The sequence below is a fragment of the Gossypium hirsutum genome, chromosome A07, assembly GCF_007990345.1.
Source record: "Gossypium hirsutum isolate 1008001.06 chromosome A07, Gossypium_hirsutum_v2.1, whole genome shotgun sequence".
NCBI classification, from domain to species: domain Eukaryota; kingdom Viridiplantae; phylum Streptophyta; class Magnoliopsida; order Malvales; family Malvaceae; genus Gossypium; species Gossypium hirsutum.
Window position 1 is genome coordinate 89,537,187 of NC_053430.1, and position 25,457 is coordinate 89,562,643.

General features: G+C 36.5%; 1 protein-coding gene across 1 annotated transcript; it reads left to right on the plus strand.

Annotated features, from left to right (window-relative positions):
• Positions 1-1,896: 1,896 nt before the first annotated feature.
• Positions 1,897-13,197, plus strand: LOC107956422 (uncharacterized). Its single transcript, XM_016892100.2, has 3 exons — positions 1,897-2,201; positions 2,937-3,066; positions 12,877-13,197. Exons 1-3 carry the CDS (start codon positions 1,897-1,899, stop codon positions 13,195-13,197), a joined length of 756 nt encoding a protein of 251 aa, XP_016747589.2.
• Positions 13,198-25,457: the final 12,260 nt, after the last annotated feature.

The following is a 25,457-nucleotide window of genomic DNA, read 5'->3' on the forward strand; positions in this document are numbered from 1 at the left end:
GGGCACCGTAGAGGGACTCGAGCTGAGTCATCCTCGATAGGCAGTATGCCTAATGTGGATACAAGCGAGACACCGACTACACCTACTGTTGAGACCGAGTCTCATAGTCGTTCGGCTGGGGACAATGCATTGTCCCAAGCCATACTAAGAGTGTTGGAGAGGGTCGTTGAGTCCTATTCTAGTTCTAGGAGCCATGGGTTGGTAACTAAATAACTCCGGTCTAATGGTGCTGAGCTGTTTAAGGGTGTCACTGGAGTCTCCCCAATTGCGGTCGAATACTAGTTAGAGGCCACCAAGAGGATAATGAATTATAATGACTGCACCCCTAAGTAAAAATTGAAGGGTACAGTATCTCTGCTTTGCGATGAGGCATATTGTGGTGGTTAACAGTTGAGGAGGGTACTTAGCTAGATCGGGTTAAATAGGAATATTTTAAGACTGCATTCTAGAGGAAATATGTGGGGGCGAGTTATGTGGATACTTGCAGACGCTAGTTCATGAACCTCACTCAGAGGTATAAGATAGTGGCCAGGTATGAGACCGAATTTCTAAGATTGAGTCGTTAAGCTCGTGAGATGGAGGCGTCTGAGTATGAGAAATGTGTCTGTTTTGAGGATGGTCTAAGGGATAATCTAAGAGTCCTGATAGCTCTACAGAAAGAGTGAGAGTTCACCATTTTGGTGGACAATGTAAAGATCACCAAAGAGGTTTAGTGCGTTGAACGTCAGAATAGAGACCGTGAGAAAGGTAAGAATAAGAGGGATTTAGAGCCCTTTAGTTCTATTTAGAGGCCTAAGAAGCGAGCCAAATCTGATGGGTCTTCTAATGTTAGAGTTCTAGTTGCTCCTACTATGGCTCAACCGTGTAGTGATTGTAGTATACGCTATCTGGGCGAGTGTTGGAGGAGGTTGGGAGCGTGCCTGGGATGTGAGTCGAGGGAGCACTGTATTAGAGATTACGAATAACGTTCTAATCAGATGCAAGCTCTAGCTTTGGGTTTTGTTTAGCCTTAGCAGGAAGTTTAGCAACCGCCTAGGGGTCGTAGTCCAGCCAAATGTGGTAATGGTATTGGTAGAGGATAGAGACAAATGTGCTAATCAGACTAAGGTGATGTAGTTTGTATTGGTTTATGCTACTTGACATCGTGAGGATGTCGTTAATGTGATTACGGGTACATTCTTTATATTTAATGCCCCTTATTTTGCACTGATAGACATAGGGTCAACACATTCCTATGATATAGTTCTTTTACTTTAAACTTGGGGATTCCTGTTGAAAGCACTTCTAGTGAGATTTATATATTGAGTCCGTTGGGTGAATATGTTCTGGTGAATAGACTGTATAGGAATGTGCTGTTAGAGGTACAAGGGGTTGTGTTTTTAACTAATTTGATGGAGCTACCAGTCTGAGAATTTGATTTGATTCTGGGAATGGACTGGCTTGTTAAGCATCGAGTCAGTTTGGATTATGCTACCAAGAGGGTAGTTCTGAGATCTAAAAATGATGTGGAGGTGGTTATGATCAGTGAGCGTCGAGATTACTTATCAAATATGATCTCCGCTCTTATGGCCGAAAAACCAGTTCAGAAAGTGTGTAAAGCGTATCTGGCTTTTGTAAGTGATTCAGTTTCTGTGGACTCTTCTGTTGGGAACATTTGAACAATTAAGGAATTTTTGAATGTTTTTCCCGATGAATTATCAGATTTACCTCCGAATTGAGAAGTTGAGTTAGGTATTGAGCTTCTACCGGGTATAGCTCCAGTGTCCATCGCTCCTTATTGTATGGAGCAGAAGGAGCTTATGGAGCTAAAGGCTCAGCTTTAGGAGCTCTTGGACTATGGATTCATCCATCCTAGTGTGTCTCTATGGAGGGCACCAGTTTTGTTTGTAAAAAAAAATGGATGGTACCATGAGAATATGTATCGATTACCGTCAGTTGAACAAGTTAATGGTGAGGAACAAGTATCCACTTCCAAGGATCAATGACCTGTTTGATCAGTGTCGTGGGGCTTTTGTGTTTTCTAAAATAGATCTCCGTTCTGGGTATCATCAGCTTAGGGTTAAGGAAGTTGATGTTCACAAGATTACTTTTAGGACTCGTTATGGGCACTACAAGTTCCTAGTCATACCCTTTGGTTTGACGAATGCTCCAACTGCATTAATGGAACTGATGAATCGAGTTTTCCAGCCATATTTAGATCTGTTTGTTGTAGTCTTATCAATGACATTTTGGTATACTCTAAGATCAAAAATGATCATGATGAGCATCTTAGAGTAGTTCTTTAGATTCTACGAAAGAAACTACTCTACGCTAAGTTGAGCAAGTGTGAATTCTGGTTAAAGGAAGTAACTTTTTTGGGACATGTAGTTTCTGTAGAGGGGATCCAAATTGATCCTAAAAAGATTGAGGTTGTACTTGATTGGAAACAACCTAAGAATGTTTTTGTGATCCACTATTTTCTGGGTCTTGCGGGCTATTATTGGAGGTTTGTCGAAGGGTTCTTGGTAATTGTAGCTCCTATGACTAAGCTATTATGTAAGAACGCTCCTTTTGTCTAGACTGATGAGTAGCAATCAAGCTTTGAGAAGCTCAAATCTATTTTGACTCAGACTCCTGTTCTAATAGAACCTAAATCTGGTAAGGAGTTTGTAGTTTATAGTGATGAATCGCATGTCGGTTTGGGATGTGTTTCGATGCAAGTGGGTGAGGTTTTGGTTATGTGTTTCGATAACTTAAATCACATGAGAGGAATTATCTGACACATGATCTCGAGTTAGCTGCCGTGGTTTTTACTTTAAAGATTTGGAAGCACTATCTGTATGGTGAGAGGTGTATCATCTACACTGATCATAAAAGCCTTAAGTACCTCTTTACCCAAAAGGAGTTGAACTTAGGTAGCATAGATGGATTGAACTACTCAAAGATTACAATTGCAGTATAGAGTATCATCCCGGTAAGGCCAATGTGGTGGCCGACGCTCTTAGTCGTAAAGTAATGTCTGATTTGGGGACGATGTTTGCTCGCCTAAGTCTATTTGATGATGGGAGTTTGCTAGTCAAGTTGCAAGTTAAGCCGACTTGGATTGATCAGATTTAGGATAAACAGTTGGGGGATGATTATCTGGTTTTGCATTTCCATCAGGTAAAGGATGGTATTACGTCTGACTTTGGGCTGAATAACTCTGGGGTCTTGTGTTTCTGAGGACGAGTTTGTGTATAAAATGATTCTAGTTTAAGATAGTTTATTCTATGGGAAGCACATAGTAGCCCTTATGTTATGCATCCCGGTGGAAATAAGATGTATCGAGATCTTCGTGAACTATACTGGTGGCCTGGTTTGAAACAGGAAGTGACAGACTTTGTTTCTCATTACCTGACATGCCAGCAAGTTAAGGCTGAGCATCAATTGCCTTCGGGTTTGCTTCAACCTATTGAGATTCCCATGTGGAAATGAAAACGTGTGACTATGGACTTCGTTAGTGGGTTGCCCTTAACACCTACTAAGAAGGATTCTGTATAGGTCATCGTGGATCGGTTGATCAAGTCCACCCATTTCATTCCTGTTCGAGTAGATTATTCTTTTCAGAAGTTGGCCAAAATATACATTTTTGAGATTGTGAAACTTCATGGGGTACCAATTTCGATTATTTTAGATAGAGATCTTCACTTTAATTCTTATTTTTGGAGGAAACTTCATGAGGCTCTGGGTTCGAGATTGGATTTCACTACTGTGTTCCATCCTCAGACAAATGATCAATCTGAGAGGGTGATTCAGATACTGAAGGATATGCTTCAGAGTTCTGTGATTAATTTTCAAGGTAGTTGGGAGGATTTTCTACCATTAGCCGAGTTTTCCTACAATAATAGCTTCTAGTCCAGTACTCAGATGGCACCTTACGAGGCTCTTTATGGTCGTAAGTGTTGTACTTCGTTGTGTTGGACTGAGTTGGGTGAGCGATGGGTTTTGGGCCCAGAGTTGGTTTCTGAGACTGAAGGCACAGTCAGACTGATTCGGGATCATCTTAAAGCGGCATCTAACCGACAAAAGTCTTATGCAAATTTGAAAAGGAGGGACATCGAGTATTCTTTGGAGGATTATGTGTTTCTCAAGGTATCGCCATGGAAGAAGGTTCTGTAATTTGGACGTAATGGTATGTTGAGCCCTAGGTTCATTGGGCCATATCGAATTTTGAAGTGTATGAGACCAGTTGCTTATCAGTTAGAGCTACCCTCGGAATTAGACCATATCCATGATGTGTTTCATGTCTCTATGTTGAGGTGGTATCAGTCAGACCCATTTCATGTTGTTTCTGTTAATGAGGAGCCGGTCCAGATTTTGGATCGAGACATTAAAGTTTTAATGAGGAAATCTATTCATTTAGTGAAGGTCTTGTGGCGGTACATGGCATAGAGGAAGCCACATGAGAACCTGAAGACTCGATTCAATAGCAATATCCACATATGTTTGAGTTAGGTAAATTTCAAGGTCGAAATTTCTTTTAAGGGGAGAGAGTTGTAGCACCCTAATTTTTGCTTATGTTTTTATTTTGTTTTTTTAAATGGTTTCAAGTAAGGTGACCTATCCTAGTGGGTGACTGCTTTTGTAACACCCCTAACCTGTATCCGTCGCCAGATTAAGGTTACAAGGCATTACCGAACGAAACACAACTCAACACGTTCATATAATACATTTACAAGTACAATATCTATATATATATATCAGTTTATTTCCAAGAATTTTGAAACTCGAATAGCAATCATTAGTTCAATCATATAAATCAAAATTTGCACATATTAATTACATAACCAACCAAAACTAGTCATGTTTCACTAGCCACTTAACACCTAGGCGAATCATACTTCATAACCATTTCACATTTTTACCCTTCAATTTACAAATTTCTCAATTTAATCCTTAATACACATTTTTACCAAAAAGCACTTAAGTAAACTTAATAATCTAACAACAAAAATTTATTTTTCATCACCACTCGTCAATGGCAAATCAAAAAATCCACAACCAATTCAAAAATTCAAGCATGGGCTAGCTAGTATTCGAAGCAACCATCTCAAAAACGTAAAAAGGTGAAATGAAGGAAAATGTGGGCTGCCATAAGTATGAAAAATATTCGGCTAGGCTTTGGTAGCCAAGAAATTACATGCATTTCATTATACAAGCCTTAGGACTAAATTGTAAAAAGTGTGAAAGGTTAGGGGAAAAATGATCATTTTGCCGTAGGATAAGTTTTAGTCCGGAAATGAACAATGTGAGGTATTGATAATCTATTTTCGCTGATATAGACCCCGATAAACCAGTTTCGGAGGTGGACCGTGGAAAACGAAAGGTTTTGAAATGTTTATACAACCATGGCTTCTTTTTCTGTCAATATTCGGCCATGAATAAGATGAACATGCATGGTTTTAATTTTATGTTTTATTATATTATCATTTATTTTCATAATTACTAAATTAGCCTTTTTAGTTTCATTTAAAATTCACTAACCTTAGGTTTTTATGTCCGTCTATAATTTCAATAGTATATTATCAACATAAGGACCCCATATTAAAAGAACACATCAATTCAACACATAATCAATTAAACCATAACTTTTACATTTTACACGATTAAGTCCTTTTATTTAATCAAGCACACAAACGATAAAATTTTCACACGAAACTTTCACACATATCAATTCACATACTATAGACACCAAAAATAATTATAAAATATTTTTCTGACTCAAATTTGTGGTCTCAAAACTACTATTCCGATTAGGATATTTTGGGTATTTTTGTGCTTTTATGATAGAGGAGATTGAGTTAAAATGTAACTCTTGGAAAGGTGTGGATATGGATGGGATTTGGGGGTTACTGGGTAGTGGAGTCGATTTAAATTTGAATTAGTGGCTAAATTATAAGGGTTGAGGGGATATGAGATTAGTTAATTGTTATTTTATTTTTATTTTAATTTCCTTTTTCCCAAAATTCCCTTCCCAAATTGCACGTTCCTCCCCTACTTCCCACTTTCTTCTTTCTCCATCTTTTTCTTTGTTTTTTTTTCTTTTTCACTTGATTTCCTACCCAAATTGCCCCATGTGAATCAACACTTGGGTTTTGGTTCTACTCTCTTTTGGGCAACTAATATTCCCTAAGTGTCCGTAAGTAATGGTTTATATTGTTTTGGTAGGAGTTTTGTTAATATTTCTTTATTAGGTTTGAAGTGTAAGTTGACTCCGTGTATTATCATTGCTAAGTGATATTCAAGAAATATGAAATTCTCTTGTTACGAATTAAAGCTTAGGGGCTACCATGGACATGAGTAAGTTTTGAAATGGTTATAGGTGAAATTTTGAGTTAAAATTGAATTTGGTTGCGTTATAATCGAGAGGTTACTCGATTAAAATTGTGGAATTAATATTGATTCTAGATGTTCTATTACCGATTTTCAGGTTTTGGTTATCTCGCGGGAACATTTGCATCAAAATCGAGCCAAGTGTGTAACAAAAAACTTAAAAAAAAGTTATTAGCAAAAGCTGAAATTGGGGCTTGTCGACGCCACACGGCCATGTGGTAGGCCGTGTGCGAGGCCGTGTGTGACATTTTGAGCCGTGTGAGCCACAAAGGCGTATGGGCCCAAATTTCAAAATTTTTCCGTAGGGTCGTACATGTCGTCCCGATCGACTGTGGGCCTTACGTAGGTCCATATGTGAGGAATAAGCCTTAAAGCATGAAATCTATCACTCTGTGAGATTGAAATTAACGTAAATAAAATTTACATTAGTATTGCGTAATATGATATGTATGATCTGTTTTGTTCTGTATGAGCATGTTTAGTATTTATTATACGAGCATGCATGTGATATACGTTCTGGTATCTGTTATTTTGTTTCATCTGATGTTCTGTCTGTATCTGGTTGTGGGGCGGGTTATATATTATGAGGAGGAAATATTCTGTGTAAGGTGATATCTCGCCAATATATTGGCAGCAATGTTGTGACTAATCTGAAAAGTGTCGTATGAACATTATGTAGTGTGTAGGGCTGGGTGGGTGTTTTATACCCTATGTGGTGTGCTATGTTGGTCGGAGTTGGTGGGTAGAGGATGGGGGTAGGATTTTGCATATCTGTACCTATGTGATTATGTTATAATTCTAATTCTGCAAAAAGATTTACGTCTGTATTTGTTCTGCCATGAGATTGAAACTGAATTTATGTGTATGCATGTGTTATACACTGAGTTATCAAAACTCACTCTCTGTCTGTCTGATAACTTTAGGTAGCCCTCAGACTTAGGCGGATCAGTGCGACGGGAGCTTGGTTGTGTCCACGTTATCGTAAAACTACTTTTGCTTTAATTTGGCTTACTTAAATTTTATGTTTTGAGAGTTTTGTATAATTTGGACTCTCCAGACTTTTGGGACTATTTTTGGTTTCATATTTTTATTTTGGCATTCTAGCATAACGATTGATAAAACGACAATTTTTTTTCTGAAAATAACGATTTTCAAGGAAACAAAATTGATTTACCAATATATATGTTTTAAGAAACTCCGCTACAAATTATCTGATTTATTTGAAAATGTAAACAATTGATGGTTTTAACTCATAAATATAACAATATGTTTTTAAAAAAGTGGACTCTTTTAGTAACAAGTTACACGAAGGTTTGAAAATGAAAAGGTCGGGTTTGTAACTTTTCTTCATAATATCCTCAGATTAGGCCATAATGTCTAGGCTGGGTTTGGGGTGTTACAAAAGGAAATATATTTCTTAGAAAACTCCATTTCAGGGTAGTTGAAAATGACCTCTCATCTCTTTTTCATATCTCTTGAGTTTTACCTCATGAATATTTCCACTCACCAAAGTTGGACCTACAATTAGACTTTTATTACTCAATGTCTCTTTGCTCTCATTCTTTTTACAAAATATCATTCTCACTTCCCATTTCCCTCTTACAAAAGTTTTGAATATTTAATTCATCACAATAAAAATATTTAGAAGGACATGGCGTTTGTAACTTATCTAAATTCGTGGACTCTAGGAAACAATTCTCACTATCAATTTCTTTCAATTCACAAATATCACTATCACAAATAACTTTATCGCTAGAACAAGATTCAACAATAGACATGAAGTCACACTTGCTTTCTTCTTTGGGTAGGTATCGAATCAAACATTTGAAACTTCTACAACCTTTGTTAACACACCAAAAGCATTTAAAAATAGGTATGACAACATTCTTACTCTCCTTTTCTTGTAAGCATCTATTCTTTAACTAGCACTTGATCATATGCCCAGCTTTCTAATGTACCGTTTGACAATTGGATGAGCAATAAGAAATTGATTTACATTGCAGACACTTTTTGAATGTGGGATTATCATAAGTGGCACATGTAGGTCTCTCCATTTAAGAATCTGAAAGCCACAAACACTTAACAAAGAAAATATTAAATAAAAAAACCTCACTGTTAACACTCACAAAAAATAACACTTTTGGAAGCAAAGAAAAAAAATTAAGAAATCAAATTTTGTAAATTTTAAAGTGAATTCAAAAATAAACTTCCAAAAAGATAAATTGGTGTTAATTCACTAACAATGAAATCTTAAGGCACTAGGAGACGAAGAAAAAGCTCGACACTAAAGATTTGAAGTTGCATGGAGGAAGAAATAACATCATACCTACTAACACAAGAAATAAGAAAAATGTTAGGTAATGTAATAGAAGCAAATGAAAGCTAAAGAAAATGAAAACTTAATACTAAGAGTCAAAGAAAATCAAATTTAACCTCGAAACCCTAAAATTATGAAACAACTTAAAATTTTTGTTTGAAGTGTTCCAATGTGCTAAAATTACAAACAAATTATGATATGCCTCATCAAATGGTGACAACCAAATCCAAAAATTTTGGGTGCAAAATGTGTAGGATGATTTTTTTATCTTTTTTTTTGTGTGTGCAAATATTTTTCTTCAATGAAATACAATTGAAAACTACCAAGAAAAAAGTTTGGGGGTAAAAAAGAACAAGTTTACCCACCTTTGGAACAAAACGGTCCAAATTTCAATATAAAACAACTTATTTGAGAGGCACCTAAGTAATGTCTAGTAAGAATGCAATTTTAGCATAGCAATGATATCAAGAACGTCCCAAAATCTGATACCAAATGATAAAAGGCAACAGATGGATTGATTTCAAGTTGCTGAAAATGTTTAGAATTTGAATCTAAAAATTACACAAACAAACAATTAGAAAGAATGAAAATAAAACATATTTGAAAAGAAAGGGATTGAAACAAGAGGAGATAAATTTTACCTTAATTTGATGGATTTTGGAAAGAGAAAAGTTGAATCTTGTTCTCCAAAAAGATGATGTTGCATCTAAATTCTTGAATCTAAAATTAAAAGATAAATAAATTAGGAACTATTCACGAATAAAAAATTAAGAAGAAATTAAGAAAGATGGAAAATTGAAGGGTGATAAAAAAGATGATGATGAGATGAGGAAGAAAGATATCCAATGGAATCCCATGAAGAACAAGCTTCAATAAACTCCACAAATGGCTTTAATCAAACCTTCAAGTTAGATAACTTGACAAGCCAAAGGGTAAAACACTCCTACCAATAATCCTGAAGTAGATTAAGTTGAAAACTCTTCTAAAAGAACAAGAATATATTTCTTACAACATGAGAAGAACTCAAAGAGTACTTTTATTCAAATTAAAGTTGTGTCCCTCTATGGTGGGTAACTACCTCCTTTTATACAAAAAGGGAGTTGAAAAAAAATAGATCCCCAAAAACTAGCCTAAAAATATGTCGATGGATAAGAAAAAACCAAATCCATGGAATGGAGCCTAAAAATGTAGACAACTATGAAATGTAACTCTTTCGTCCTAAGAAACTTAAAGAATGAAGAAAAGATTAAATGAATCTGATCAGCTTTATGGGAGTTATGCATGGACCAAATTTATAAGAAAGTAAATTAATTTAGGCTTAAAAATAAACTTTCTATTTGGACAATTGACAGATTAGGCAGAAAAAACAAAGCAACAAAATCTTCAAGTGATCCAAATGAGCTTCAAATGGTCTAACATTAAAAGGAGTATGCATTTGAGTTGCTCACTTTAATACTTTAACTCTTTCAAGCTTAGAAATATCGTCCAATCAAGTTCAACTTTCAAGTTTGCATCCATGGGTCAAGTTTGCCTCAAAATGGAGTCTTAAATGTTTAACCTCTCAAAAACACTTCTTTGAAGGCCTCTTGTCACAAACTCTTGGACCAATACATTAAATTGGGCTCTAATCAGTTTGGACTAAGAATGAGTAATTGGGCCTTGAGAAAGCTAACCCATCATGTTCATGTTCTTGAAATTGGGCCTTGATGCTCACATCACTCAAGGTATTTGTATTACATTATCAAATATAAAAAATGTCGACGCGCCCTCAAGATATTATTGTCTTGTTTCATATAACATAAATCGATCTCAATATCAATACTTTAAACATAATCCATTATCATTTATAATTCACATTTGTTTTATTCTTTTTACCTATATTAATCAACTCAAGTTCGAGGATGGATATACGGATCAATCCACCAACACACAAGAATATGTACATAAGTGCCAATCGAGCATAAATGCATCAATTCCTCCACAACATTAGAATACACTCATACCCCTAGGGTATTTGAGCTAGTGATACATTCTCAACCCTTGGTGTATTAGAGAACTATCACATAATAATATGTGTAAACACTCAATTTTGCCCGGGCCCAGAAATAAGTCCAAAAACAAAAATAATAAACCTAAAAAAAAAATAAAGTCCAAGTTCAGTCCAGAATTACAAATATAATTTGGCCCGATCGAAATGGCCCATTACTTGAAAAGATTTAAGGTCCATCTACAAGCTTGACTCATATGGAAATATAATCTTCAATGATATGCAATCTTAGATATGATACAATCTTAGATATGATTGCAATCTTAGATATGATATGCAATCTTAGAAGATATGATTTTGTAATCTTAGAGATTTAATTTGTAGATACCTTTTAATCTTAACTGTTGATGTAATTGATCTATACGGTTGGATTTGAGGAGGTTCAACTATAAATAGAGGCCTCTCCCTTCATTGTAAACACACTGGAGTTTTGGAAAATAATAAAAATTTTTGAGAGCTTTCACTCTAATTTCTCTCCCTTTTACGTTCTTATTTTATTCTTTGTTCATCTTCGTTTTTCAACCCTTTTTATTTTGATTTAATCCATGTTTCCCTGATTTTTTTTCTATATTTTAATTTTTTAATAATTTTAGTATCATATCAAACTCTTTTATTTTTTAATAATTTTTTAGTATTACTCTTAGTAAATCATTTTTTTAAAATTTTACTCAAATCATTATTTTAAAAAAATATATTTCATTTAATTGTCATATTTTATCCAAAAGTTTTTCTAAAATGAGGTAATATTTTTCGTATTTAGGAATTCGAGAAATAGTGCCCTAACATGCTGGGTTGCGATTTCCCATTTGTGTAAATGCCTAAAGTATCCTGCTAAATAGATTTTGTAAATCACGAGATGATTTCAGTTACGAGAGTTTAAGAATATCGTGTCCTATCATGCTGGATGTGATGTTTGTATTCTTTCGGAGCTAGGGAATCTCGATTTTTCAACTTAAATAATTCCTGTTTTAAAAAAGGGATCCTATTTTTAAATCCTTTCAAATTTTTGATATTAAGACAGAAAACTATTCAATTTGGTACCAATTTTGGGCGTTGCGAGGGTGCTAATCCTTCCTCGTACGTAACCGACTCCAGAACCTGTTTTCTTAATTTTCGTAGACCAAAACGTTTTATAAGGTGATCCAATCACACCTAAAAAGGTTGGTGGCGACTCCCATTTTCGTTTTTCAAAAGTCGATCCCCATTTTTCAAACATCCCTTTAGAAAATGGTTTCGACAGCTTGGCGACTCCACTGGGGACTTAAGAGAGTCAAACCAAGAAATTGAGTATTTTCTATCTTAATGTCGGAAGTTTTTTAAATTTAAAATTGGATCCTTTTTACATGTGTTTGTTGCATATGTTTGTTACCTTATTGCTGTACATTGCATTTGCATGACCGTTGTGGTCACACCCTTAAGTGGAAGTGAGAAGCTACGCTTTCATAAGGTTTTCACCTTCGTATGAGCTAGTGGATTGCTTCCGGGATACTGTACCTATGTTTTCGTGAGATTTTCATCTCCGTATGGCCATAGGGAAATGTGTCCCCCTAAACTAAACTTGGTCTATATGAACCTATAATGGGTGAAGACCAAGGAATCTGCTGGTTCAGGTACCCTGGCTTTAGAGCTAAAACTCATATAGTGAACTTTAAAGAGTTTAGGAAAGATAGTGATAGCCTTTAGTAAGCTACCCTTGTAAGTACTTGTTTATCATTTTTTTATGATACTGACCTATTTTTATTTTGCTGTCATTGCATGTCATTTGGAATTTAAAGGTGTCGATTCACAGCTCGATTTCTAGATTAGAAAGTTTTGTAATAAGGAATGAATATCTTGATAGAGTGAGGACAATGCTTCTGTCTGTACCTGGTCAGAGAAAACCCAGTTAGAGAAAGGAGATAGTGTCACTGAGGGATATACGTCAGAGTTATGGGACTTCACCCGTATTAATTCAACGCAGAATGAGTTTCAGGAGCTGAGAAACATTTGAGCCCAATGGGATGACGAGGCTAAGTAGCTTTTCTATCAGAATTATGGAGACCTTCCCTATTTGCTAGACGTCAAAGTAGATAGGCACTTGTTTCGAGCAATGGTACAGTTCTGGAACCCTGCTTATAGTTGCTTTACATTTGGTGATGTTGATCTTTCACCTACTTTGGAGGAGTATACGACTTTACTACATTGCTCGAGGATTCAGGGTTACAAGGCTTATGTTAGGCCTGCTAGTCTTTCAACTTTTGCAAAGAAGTTGGTGATGATTACTGGGATGAGTGAGCAGTGGGTTGTAGCTCGTATACAACAAAAGGGTGATAGTAAGTGTGTTCCATGGGCCGTTTTGAGGGATTTGATATCGACACATCCAGACGTAAAGAAAAGGGTTGACGTCCTGGCTTTGAGTATTTACGGCATGGTGATTTTCCCAAAGGCGTTGGGGCACATAGATGAGGCAGTTGCGGATTTGTTCGATCGCGTTGATAAGTAGAATACACCTGTACCAGCAATCCTAGCTGAGACATTTAGATCTTTGAGTGCATGTCCGAGAGCCAGCGAAGGTAGATTCATTGGATGTGCACAGTTGCTGTTTGTTTGGTTCCACAGTCATTTTTGGAAGCTTGATAAGGTTCCTTGCCGAGTATTCTTTGAGGGTTATTCTCCCTTAAAAGAAGCAGTAGGCATGTCAAGGAGAGATGACATTTCAGAGGAGAGGTGGATAGACATTCTTCAGAATCTTCGAGAGGAAAATGTTATGTGGAAGGCTCCTTGGTTGGTTCTTAGTGAAGTCCTTTACCGTTGTGGAAATTTTGACTGGGTCTCTTTCCCAGGAATTTGGGGAGTTGTTGGATATGCACCATTGCTTGTTCTAAGGCAATATAGAGCGAGGCAGTTCATACCGGTTACACAGGGTCTAGCTCAAAGTGATTTCTCTTATAAAGGAGATCACTATAAGAAGAAGATGCGAGAGATTTCTAAGGCTTGGAAGAAGCCTTTCTGTATGAAGATCTTGACTGAAGGCTCGAGGTTAATCCTTGAGTATAAAGGGTGGTTTAGTAGGAGAGTCAACGATAATGTCCCTAGGCCAATTTTGGGAGTGGCTCGATCATTAGAAGAGAGTTTATGAGTGATTCCATCAGAGTTGGAGGTTATGAAGCAAGAGTTCGAGAGAAAGAATTCAGAGATTGAAAAGAGGATTGAGAAGCTCGAAGAGGAAAAAATATGCTTAAGTCTCAACGTCGATGTTCAAAAGATGGAAGTTGAGAAGGTGAAAAAGGAAAAGAGAAAGATCGAGGAAGATCGAGATGATTTAAAGACGCACTACAAAAAGGCCCAGGTAACGTTGAAAAGGGTCAGATTAGGGAGATCTCCAGAGCAGTGGCAGCAAGAGATTCAGGAAGAAAGAGCCAAAGCCGAGTATTGGGAGAAGAAGTTCCAAGAGATGCAGTCGCGTAATCAGGCCCTAGAGAAGAAAAATCAATGATTAAAAATTAAGGTGGCTGAACTTGGACGATCTCTTCATCATCACCGAAGTCGTAACCTTGCAATTGAGTTAAAGGCAAGCTTGAATAAGATCGAGGAAATGAAACATGATATCGGAAGGTTGGAAGCAACACTACAGGGCTATGAGCTATGGATTGAGCAGCTCGAGGCAAGAGAAGAACAGTGGAAGGGAGAACTTCACCATCTTCAGGATCAAGTTAGAAATAGGGATTATCTCATGGGAGAAGCCTTAGTTCAGATTCGAGAGGTTGCTGAACACTTGCAAGATTTGGCAGTACAAGCTAGAACGCTGAGTATAATGTATGAGTCATCATCAGACAGAGGACGAGAGTTAACATTGTTATTAGATAGGGTTAAGACTCTAGGCCTACGGGCGAAAGCGTATTTGTAATCCGTTTTATGAAAAGATTTTTGTTCCTTAAATAACGTTTTCTAAAATGAAATTGAATCAGAATTGACATCTTTTTGCATTCATGCATTTGCATTTCATAGCATCTCATTGTATCATATGCATTCAAGTTTATAGAAAGACCATTTAGTTAAAATTAATAGGGAGAAAGAGAGTAAGAGAAAGAAAATCTGGAAGCAACACATCACTACAGAACTCGTGCAAAAACTAAGAACATGGACCAAAGATTTGAACAGTTACAGAAGGACATGCAGGACCAATTGCAAGAGCAATTGGCAAAGATGCAAAACGACATGAGGGAGGAAATGCTAGAGGCACAAAGGAACATGATGGCTGAGATGGCCCAACTTCTGAGGGCCACTGAGAAGGGAAAGGCTCGCATGGCAATTACTGGTGAGGAGGTGAGGATCATGCTCCAAGTTTCACCCCACCCCACGTGCCTACACACAAACCGAGGCACTTCCTAGGAGGCCATCTGTCACTATAAGGCCCCAACAAGGGTCGGTCGATACTGGGATCCCCATGAATTTCCCAACTGGTTCAGGATTCAATTTGGGTGACAATCCTGCAAATCTTGTCATTCCTGACTTAGACATGGCTGAAAAAGAGGATCTAAGAACTGAGGCTGCAAGATAGTTGGAAGATCGCTGCAAATGGTTGGAGGAAAAGTTCAAGGCTTTAGAGAATGCTGATGGGTATCATAGGGTTGATGCCAAAGATCTAAGCTTGGTCCCAGACTTGGTGCTTCCTCACAAATTCAAGATGCCAGAATTTGAGAAGTACAATGGGACTACTTGCCTAGAAGCCCACATTACGATGTTCTGTAGGAGGATGACTGGGTATGTGAATAATGATCAATTGTTGATTCACTATTTACAAGACAGTTTAATTGGAGCAGCAGTCAAGTGGTATTATCAACTGAGCCGGGCCAGAATAAGTTCATGGAGGGATCTTGTACAGGCTTTCATGCAGCAGTACAATCATGTGACTAACATGACTCCGGATAGGCCCTCTTCGGCATGGAACTCACAATAGTCCCTTGCTCCTTCATTCCTCTCTTTAGAGATTATCATGTTAGACATGTCAAAATATGGTAAGAGCCTTTGACGGTACAGAAAGGAAGGTGATGGGAAGGATTGACATCCCCTTGGAAATTGGGCCGAGTATATACAAAGTAGACTTCTTGGTGATGGATATCAAGCCCTCCTACAATTGCTTATTAGGGAGGCCATGGGTACATTCAGCGGGAGTGGTGCCCTCATCGTTGCACCAAAAATTAAAGTTAGTGACGGATGGACGGTTAGTAACCATCAATGCGAAGGAGGATATTATAGCCGCAGCCACTAGCAAGGCCCCTTATGTCGAGATGAATGAAGATTCTATTGAGTGTTCCTTTCGCTCTTTAGAATTTGTGAATGCAACCTTCATTTTAGAAGGGAGCGAGCCACCAACGCCAAAGATAGCAAGAGCCACGAGGGTGGCTCTACAAATGATAGTGGGAAAGGGAGCCTTGCCAAGAAGGGGGTTAGGAAAATACCTGCAAGGAGGGACTCAAATCCCAGAACTAAAAGAGAAGAGAGATCGCTTTAGTCTGGGCTTCAAGCCAGACTATAAGCAAAGGAGGAAGGAAGTTGAGAAGCGCCAAGAGGGAAGAAGGGTGCGCCTTAATAGAAGAGAAGTGGAGTGGGAGCCGATGACATTCCCTCCAATATCCCAAACTTTTATATCAGGAGGATTACTTTTAGAATAAGGTCATCAGATTAATGCTATACACGACAAAGGATCGGAGCAAGTACGAACTGGGAAGCTCTCTGAACAATTGGACTGTGGAGGAACTTCCTGTAGTCTTTAGGAATTTTTCAGAGTAATTCTCGAAACATTCTTGTTACTCTAGGCCTAGGAGTAATAGGATTTCATTTGTGAAATGGGCTTACAATCATTTATTATTTTTTAATAAAGCATAACTTTTATCAATTTGAACGAGTATTGTTTCATTTTTATCAACCAATATTCCATTAAATTTTGGCAATTCTTATTCTTTCATTCATAGCACATAAATAATCATTCTTAAATTCATTCATTCTTTATACTTCACAGATCCCTAGATATCAATGACATGAGCATTGATATTACAAATCCTGATTTCTCTCGTGAGCAAGACATGTGTTTAGAGGAATCACAGGATTTTGAAGATGTCCAGGATTGTGATGTGTCTCTAGATCTTTTAAGGATGGTAAAACATGAGGAGAAACAAATCATGCCACATAAGAAAGAGGCAGTAGAGAATGTAGCCCTAGAGGAAGGGAAAGAGGTGAAAATTGGCACGCATATTGCTGATGATATAAGGTAAGGATTGATTGAGTTGTTACGTGAGTTCAAGGATATCTTCGCATGGTCCTATCAAGATATGCCAGGGTTAAATACTGATATTGTGGTGCATCGTCTTCCAATAAGACAGGATTGTAAACCAGTTCAACAGAAGTTACAAAGAATGAGACCAGATATCGTATTAAAAATAAGGGATGAAGTCAAGAAACAGTTCGATGTAGGATTCTTACAAGAGGTGAAGTATTCTGAATGGGTAGCTAACATTGTACCAGTTCCTAAGAAGGATGGGAAGGTACGAATGTGTGTTGATTACAGGGATCTGAACAAAGCTAGGCCAAAAGATAATTTCCCTCTGCCTCACATAGACACTTTGGTAGACAACACAGCGGGATATTCGTTGTTCTCCTTCATGGATGGTTTTTCAGGGTACAATCAGATAAAGATGCATCCTGAAGACATGGACAAAACCACCTTCATAACCTTGTGGGGGACTTTCTGTTACAAGGTAATGCCCTTTGGGCTAAAGAATGCAGGGGCAACATACTAAAAGGATATAGTGACCTTATTTCACAATATGATTCACAAGGAAATTGAGGTGTATGTTGATGATATGATTGCCAAATCTCGAACAGAGGAGGAACATATTGAGGTTTTAAAGAAACTATTCTTGAGATTAAGGAAGTTTCAGTTAAAACTTAATCCGGCAAAATGCACTTTCGGAGCCAGGTCAGGGAAGTTACTAGGTTTTGTGGTTAGCGAAAAAGGAATAGAAGCTGATTCAGACAAAGTTAGAGCCATACAAGATTTGCCTTCACCGCGTACTCAGAAAGAAGTTCGGGGTTTTCTTGGAAGGTTGAATTATATTGCTCGGTTTATTTCACAATTAACTGAGAAATGTGACCCTATATTTCGCCTCCTTAGAAAACACAACCAAGGTACTTGGGATGAGGAATGCCATAGTGCTTTCGATAAGGTTAAGCAATACTTGTTAAATGTTCCTATGTTATCTCCACCTAATCCAGGTAGACCATTAATTCTGTACTTATCAGTGTTTAGCAATTCTATGGGATGTGTGCTTGGCCAACATGACGATTCGGGAAGAAAGGAGAAGGCGATATACTACCTGAGCAAGAAATTCACAGAGTGTGAGATGAGATATTCGCCAATTGAGAAATTGTGCTGTGTTTTAATTTGGATGACTCGAAGGTTGAGGTAATATATGTTGTATCATACTACTTGGCTTATTTCAAAACTTGATCCTCTGAAGTATATGATAGAGTCAACAGCTTTGAATTGAAAAATGGCGAGGTTGCAAATTCTGCTTTCAGAGTTTGACATAGTTTATGTGAGCCAGAAGGCTATAAAAGGAAGTGCGATAGCGGAATTTTTGGCTAGTAGAGCTCTAGAAGACTATGAGCCATGAATTTTGATTTCTCAAATGAGGAGTTGATGTGTGTAGCAGCTACAGAGGATTATCCTTGGAAGTTGAGCTTTGATGAGGCATCCAATGCAGTGGGAAATGGAATTGGGGCAGTCTTGGTATCCCCAAATGGTGATTATTATCCATTCACGTGCAAGTTGGATTTTGATTGCACAAACAATATGGCTGAGTATGAAGCGTGCATCATAGGACTCTGAGCGGCTATAGAGTGAAAAATAAGAACCTTGGAAGTTTATAGAGACTCCGCGTTGGTAATTTACCAGCTTAAAGGTGAATGGAAGACAAGGGATCCTAAATTGATCAATTATCGAAAGGTAGTTTTGGGGTTACTTGAGGAGTTCGATGACATCACTTTCAATTATATCCCACGAGACGAAAACCAGATGGCAGATGCTCTAGCAACCTTGGCTTCAATGATTAAAGTGAATAAAGAGGAGGAGATGAGACCCATTTAGATGAGTATCTTTGAGGCTCCAGCTCACTGTTGTAACATTAAGGAAGAAGAAAAGAATGATAAACCTTGGTATCAGGATATATTGCGATATGTGAGAGATCGTAAATACCCAAAATAGGCAACTGAAAATGATAAGCGAACTTTAAGGAGATTAGCCTGCGACTACGTTTTGGATGGGGACATCTTGTACAAAAAAAGAAAGGACCAAGTACTGTTGAGATGTGTTGACGCCGTGGAAGCTAAGTTAATCTTGGAAGAAGTTCACGAGGGTGTTTGTGGGACGCACGCTAATGGTTTCGCGATGGCTAGACAAATCATAAGGTTTGGATATTATTGGTCTACTTTAGAAGAGGATTGTATCAACTACGCCAAAAAATGCCATAAATTTCAGATTTATGGAGACAAGATTCATGTACCACCTTCACCTCTACACGTTATGACTTCTCCATGACCTTTTTCTATGTGGGGCATGGATGTCATTGGGCCAATATCACCAAACACTTCAAATGGGCATCGCTTTATTTTTGTGGTCATTGATTACTTCACAAAGTGGATAGAGGCTGCTTCTTATGCGAATGTTACTAAGTCGACTATAAGTCGATTCTTGAAGAAAGAGATTATTTGTCGGTATGGGATGCTTGAAAGGATCATATCAGACAATACATTGAACTTGAACAACAAAACGATAGTAGAAGTTTGCAGTCAGTTCAGGATTAAGCATCATAACTCTTCGCCGTATCACCCAAAGATGAATGGGGCAGTGGCAGCTGCTAATAAAAACATCAAGAAGATAGTGGGGAAAATGACTGAAACCTACAGAGACTGGCATGAGAAGTTACCATTTTCACTCTTAGCTTACCGAACGTCTGTCAGAACTTCTACCGGGGCAACTCCTTTCTCGTTGGCTTATGGGATGGAAGCAGTGTTACCCATTGAAGTGGAAATACCATCTCTTCGAGTCTTGTCAAAGATAAAGTTGAATGAAGCTGAATGGATACAATCGCGGTATGATCAGTTGAACTTGATTGAGGAAAAGAGGCTAAAGGCCATTCGTCATGGTCAGATGTATCAGAAGCGAATGATACGAGCTTACGGCAAGAAAGTGCGACCAAGAGAATTCCATGAGGGGGATCTTGTGCTAAAAAAGATCTTCCCTATTCAGAATGACTTTAGAGGAAAATGGATGCCAAATTGGGAAGGGCAGTATGTCGTGAAGAAGGCCTTCTCTGAGGGTGCATTGATCTTAACGGAAATGGATGGGAAGAGTTTGCCCAATCCAGTGAATTCAGACTCAGTCAAAAAGTACTTTGTCTAAAGGAGAGAAGAATTCAGGGTGAAAACCCGCAAAGGGCGCCTTGAGTTTTCGAAAAACAAAATGGAGAGGCCAAGGTGAAAACCCGCAAAGGGCGCCTCGTGACCAAAGGGGTCTTGAGTTGAAAACCCAAAAGGGCAGCTCAAATTTTGAAGAGCACACGGTAATCTTGCTATATCTGATTCAACGAAGAGTGAAGCGCGTTGCATATCGGGGCATCAACAAAGTACTTTGGATCTTTTAAACACATGTTGAATTCAAGAAAGTCTTCATGGAGCTGGCATATAAATGCTCAAGCGGCGATATCTAGGGCATCTAACTTTTGTCTTGTTCGCTATCTTTAGATTCATTTTCTTCTCAAAGATAGGCTTTCAAATTAATTTCCTTTGTATTTTTGATAAATTTATTCAAATCTAATTATTCTCAAGATTAAATTCATCTTCCATTATTCTTAAAGTATGTTGCATTAAAATAATGATAGATGAACTAAATAATTTTCACAAATGAAGTTTTGCTCATTACTCTAGAAATTTCTAGATAATACAAGAAACTAAAACAGAACAATTGTTCGAAGAATTCACGTAAGTGAGGTTTGAAAGAACTCGAGGAAATTCTTTCTTTAGTCCAAAATGATGATTGGACAAATCAAACGATTCGATCCTAAGAGAGGATCATCTTACAGACATTTTTGGTGGGTCATAGCATTTGAAGAATGGTACAAACCCATAGGCTGAGTAGGAATGATACTTCAAGAGAAATAAGGATAAACTTTGACGAAAGAATGAGTGGTGATGTCTGGAATAGGGGTTATATTCATAAACATTTTGCATTATAACAGGTTCAATTAGGAGCATTTGACTCACTTCGATCATAGCATCCTAATCATTAGGCATGAACTCATACACATTATACAGGTTATGTCCTTCAAGGGACAATGAAGATTGATACGCCTTAACCCCCTAAGCAGTAGGGTAACAGGCTAAAGCATAGCAGATTTGACTTTCAGGTGTTTACGCTGAAGTAGATCCAAGATGATTTAGCATCTCTGTATTGTCAGAGAACAAATCTAAGAAACAGATTTGGCATCTCCATATTCGACGGAGAGCAGATCGAAGACATAGCAGATCTAACCTTCGGATGTTTTCACATCGAAGTAGATCCAAGATGATTTGGCATCCTTGCATTTACAAGGAACAGATCGAAGACATAGCAGATTTGGCTTTCACATGTTTACGCTGAAGCAGATCTAAGATGATTTGGCATCTCTGTACTGTCAGAGAACAAATCGAAGAAACAGATTTGGCATCTCCATATTCGACGGAGAGCAGATCGAAGACATACAGATCTGACCTTCATTGAAGCAGATCCAAGATGATTTGGCATCTCTGTATTAGACGGGGAGTAGATCAAAGACATAGCAGATCTGACCTTCATTGAAGTAGATCCAAGATGATTTGGCATCTCTATATTAGACGGGGAGCCGATCAAAGACATAATAGATTGGACCTTCATTGAAGTATATCCAAGATGATTTGGCATCTCTGTATTAGACGGGAAGCAGATTGAAGATATAGCAGATCTGACCTTCATGTGTTTACATCAAAGCAGATCCAAGATGACAGATTTGGCATCTCTGTATTAGACGGGGAGCAAATCGGAGATAACAGATTTGGCATCTCTGTATTAGACGGGGAGCAGATTGAAGAAGCAGGTTTGGTGTCTCTGTATTAGACGGGGAGCAGATCGAAGATAACAGATTTGGCGTCTCTGTATTAGACGGGGAGCAGATCAAAGATAGCAGATATTGCCTTCCTGAGTTGCAGTGAAGTAGATTGAAGTCGTCAAGAGGCTATTTAAAGAAGATCAAAGATCAAGAACTCAAGACTCGGCGAGCCTGGGAAAAATTGATCCTTTTATAGTCTTTGCTCTATTCCTGTTACACAGCAATGAGCAAAGAGGGGCAGCTGTAGACAATCAATTTTGCCCGAGCCCAGAAATAAGTCCAAAAACAAAAATAATAAACCCAAAAAAGAAAAACAAAGTCCAAGTTCAGTCCAGAATTACAAATATAATTTGGCCCGATCGGAATGGGCCATTACTTGAAAAGATTTAAGGTCCATCTACAAGCTTGACTCATATGGAAATATAATCTTCAATGATATACTATCTTAGATATGATACAATCTTAGATATGATTGCAATCTTAGATATGATATGCAATCTTAGAAGATATGATTTTATAATCTTAAAGATTTAATTTGTAGATACCTTTTAATCTTAACTGTTGATGTAATTGATCTGTACCGTTGGATTTGAGGAGGTTCAACTATAAATAGAGGCCTCTCCCTTCATTGTAAACACACTGGAGTTTTGGGAAACAATAAAAATTTTTAAGAGCTTTCACTCAAATTTCTCTCCCTCTTACGTTCTTATTTTATTCTTTGTTCATCTTCGTTTTTCAACCCTTTTATTTTGATTTAATCCATGTTTCCCTAATTTTTTATATATTTTAATTTTTTAATAATTTTAGTATCATATCAAACTCTTTCATTTTTTAATAATTTTTTTTAGTATTACTCTTAGTAAATTATTTTTTTAAATTTTACTCAAATCATTGTTTTAAAAAATATATATTTCATTTAATTGTCATATTTTATCCAAAATTTTTTCTAAAATGAGGCAATGTTTTTCGTATTTAGGAATTCGAGAAATAGTGCCCTAACATGCTGGGTTGCAATTTCCCGTTTGTCTAAATGCCTAAAGTATCCTTCTAAATAGATTTTGTAAATCACGAGATGATTTCAGCTATGAGAGTTTAAGAATATCGTGTCCTATCATGCTGGATGTGATGTTTGTATTCTTTCGGAGCTAAGGAATCTCGATTCTTCAACATAAATAATTTCGGTTTTAAAAAAGGGATCCCATTTTTAAATCCTTTCAAATTTTTTATATTAAGATAGAAAACTATTCAATTTGGTACCAATTTTGGGCGTTGCGAGGGTGCTAATCCTTCCTCGTACGTAACCGACTCCCGAACCTGTTTTCTTAATTTTCGTAGACCAAAACATTTTATAAGGTGATTCAATCACACCTAAAAAGGTTGGTGGCGACTCCCGTTTTCGTTTTTCAAAAGTCGATCCCCATTTTTCAAACATCCCTTTAAAAAATGGTTTCGACAATATGCGTTCAATGCTAAATCTCCCACCTATAAAAGAACCTTATGGCATGCCAACTATACCCATAACTCTATCTGATACTGTTAATAGGGCATTATTCATTACCAACAATCATTAATACACATTAGACGGATGAATCGACTTGTGAACTTTCCGGTTTACCTTTTTAGATGACTGGACTTAACAATTTCAATATCAAAACTGACTTTTTTGACATCGACGAAAATCAAATCGTTACACAACCAATGACACGCTGTCACGTGTCAATTAAAGTAAAACAATCTTAAATTTGTTAAAAATATATAAAATAAAAATAAAAAAACCATTAAAAATCTATACAAAAAAAATCTTAAAATTTAGAAAATTAACGAATTAAAAAACCATAATCAATTTTTTGAAAATAATAAGAAAAATATTTTTAAAATTATAAGTATGGAACTTTAAAAATAATATTTAATTTTATTTTTCATAAAATAAAAAAAATCATTGGAATTCTAGCTTTATTTAGAAAATATTAAAATTTTATGATATTTTTTAAAAATTTTAAAAGTTTTTTGGCATTTTAATGAATTTTTATATTTAAAGGAATTTTGAGATTTTTAGTTAAAAAATATCATAAATTTCTATATATTTTATGAAGTTTTCTACTCATACGTCTCAAGAAAAAATGATTAAGTAAAAATTATGTTTATGCATGAAATTATAATATAAGGAAATATTTTATGAAGTTTTCTCCTCATACGTCTCAAGAAAAAATGATTAAGTAAAAATTATGTTTATGCATGAAATTATAATATAAGGAATTAGAATGTCAGAAAGAAGAAAAATAATAGATTCATATTCTCATAGATCAAGTCAAATAACTTCCAAAATGTCTAAAAAATTCTTAGGCATTCTTTTATTGAGTGGGTCTCTTAACCTTCTTTTTAAAGAATTTTATGGTTTCTTTTACAAAAAATACACGTAATTCCTTAAAAATATTAAAAAAATCATTACAATGTAAAATAATATTTAAAATATATAGATTATGATTTTTTTTTAATTTTTAAATTTTTTTAAAGTTTTTCCCCGTATTTTTATAATATTTTTAAAATTTTCTGACATATTTTTTAATATTTAAGAGTTTTTACTTTTATTGGTAGGTGATAGTGTGTCATTGGCTAATTTAACTTTTTTTTTAACAAAAAATGCTATACAGTCTATACAGTTCAACAATTGGTAACTTACATTCAAAATTTGCATTCCTGCCTCTCATCAATGTATAACCCAATCTCTTGCACAATTTGTTTTCCCCTGCTACAAAGTCTTGTAAGTATTTGCTCTGTTGAAGAGGTTGGCAGGCTGAGAGGAGTCAGTTGTGTTGAAGGAGTCGATAATGGCTGCAGTAGACGTTGTAACATTAGTCTAATACTATAAAAGAAAAATTAATGAAAGTATTGAAAAATATTACCACAGAAGATGTAGTTGTAGCATGATTAGGAGCTGAACAAGGTGGTATTGTTAGTCTTGATACAAATGAAGGTGATGTTGTTGGAGTCAAAGGTGAAGATGCAGATGCTTTGGATGCAATTGTTTGAGTAGGAGTTGGAGGAGGTGTACTCTACAAAATTCACATGTTAGGAGTTCTCAAATTAGCCAACAATTGCATTAAAATTTTTTGTCACGAAAAAACTTATAGTAGATGAAGTTTGACAACTTATGGAGTTGTGTCCAACCATAAAAAACTTGTGACACTTTATTTTTTCCCTCTTCTAGACAATTTACTCCTACTTCTCTCTCCCTATTCTCTTACTCTGTTCTTTTTTGCTCTCCCAAGCATTTCCATGGGATGGGGGGTCAATTGGTCCCATATTAGTTTTATACATAACTTTTTAAATAGGGACGACAGGCAATACAAAGGCATACAACATTTGAAACATATCTTTTTTAAACCTCATATAGATAAAATAAAAAAAATATCAACTTTTTTTTTTGCAAAATAGCTACAACAGCATGTGTCGAAACCATTTTTTTAAAGAGGTTTGAAAAATGGGGATCGACTTTTGAGAAACAAAAACGAGAGTCGCCACCAATCTTTTAAAGTGTGATTAGATCACTATACAAAACGTTTTGGTCTACGAAATTGTG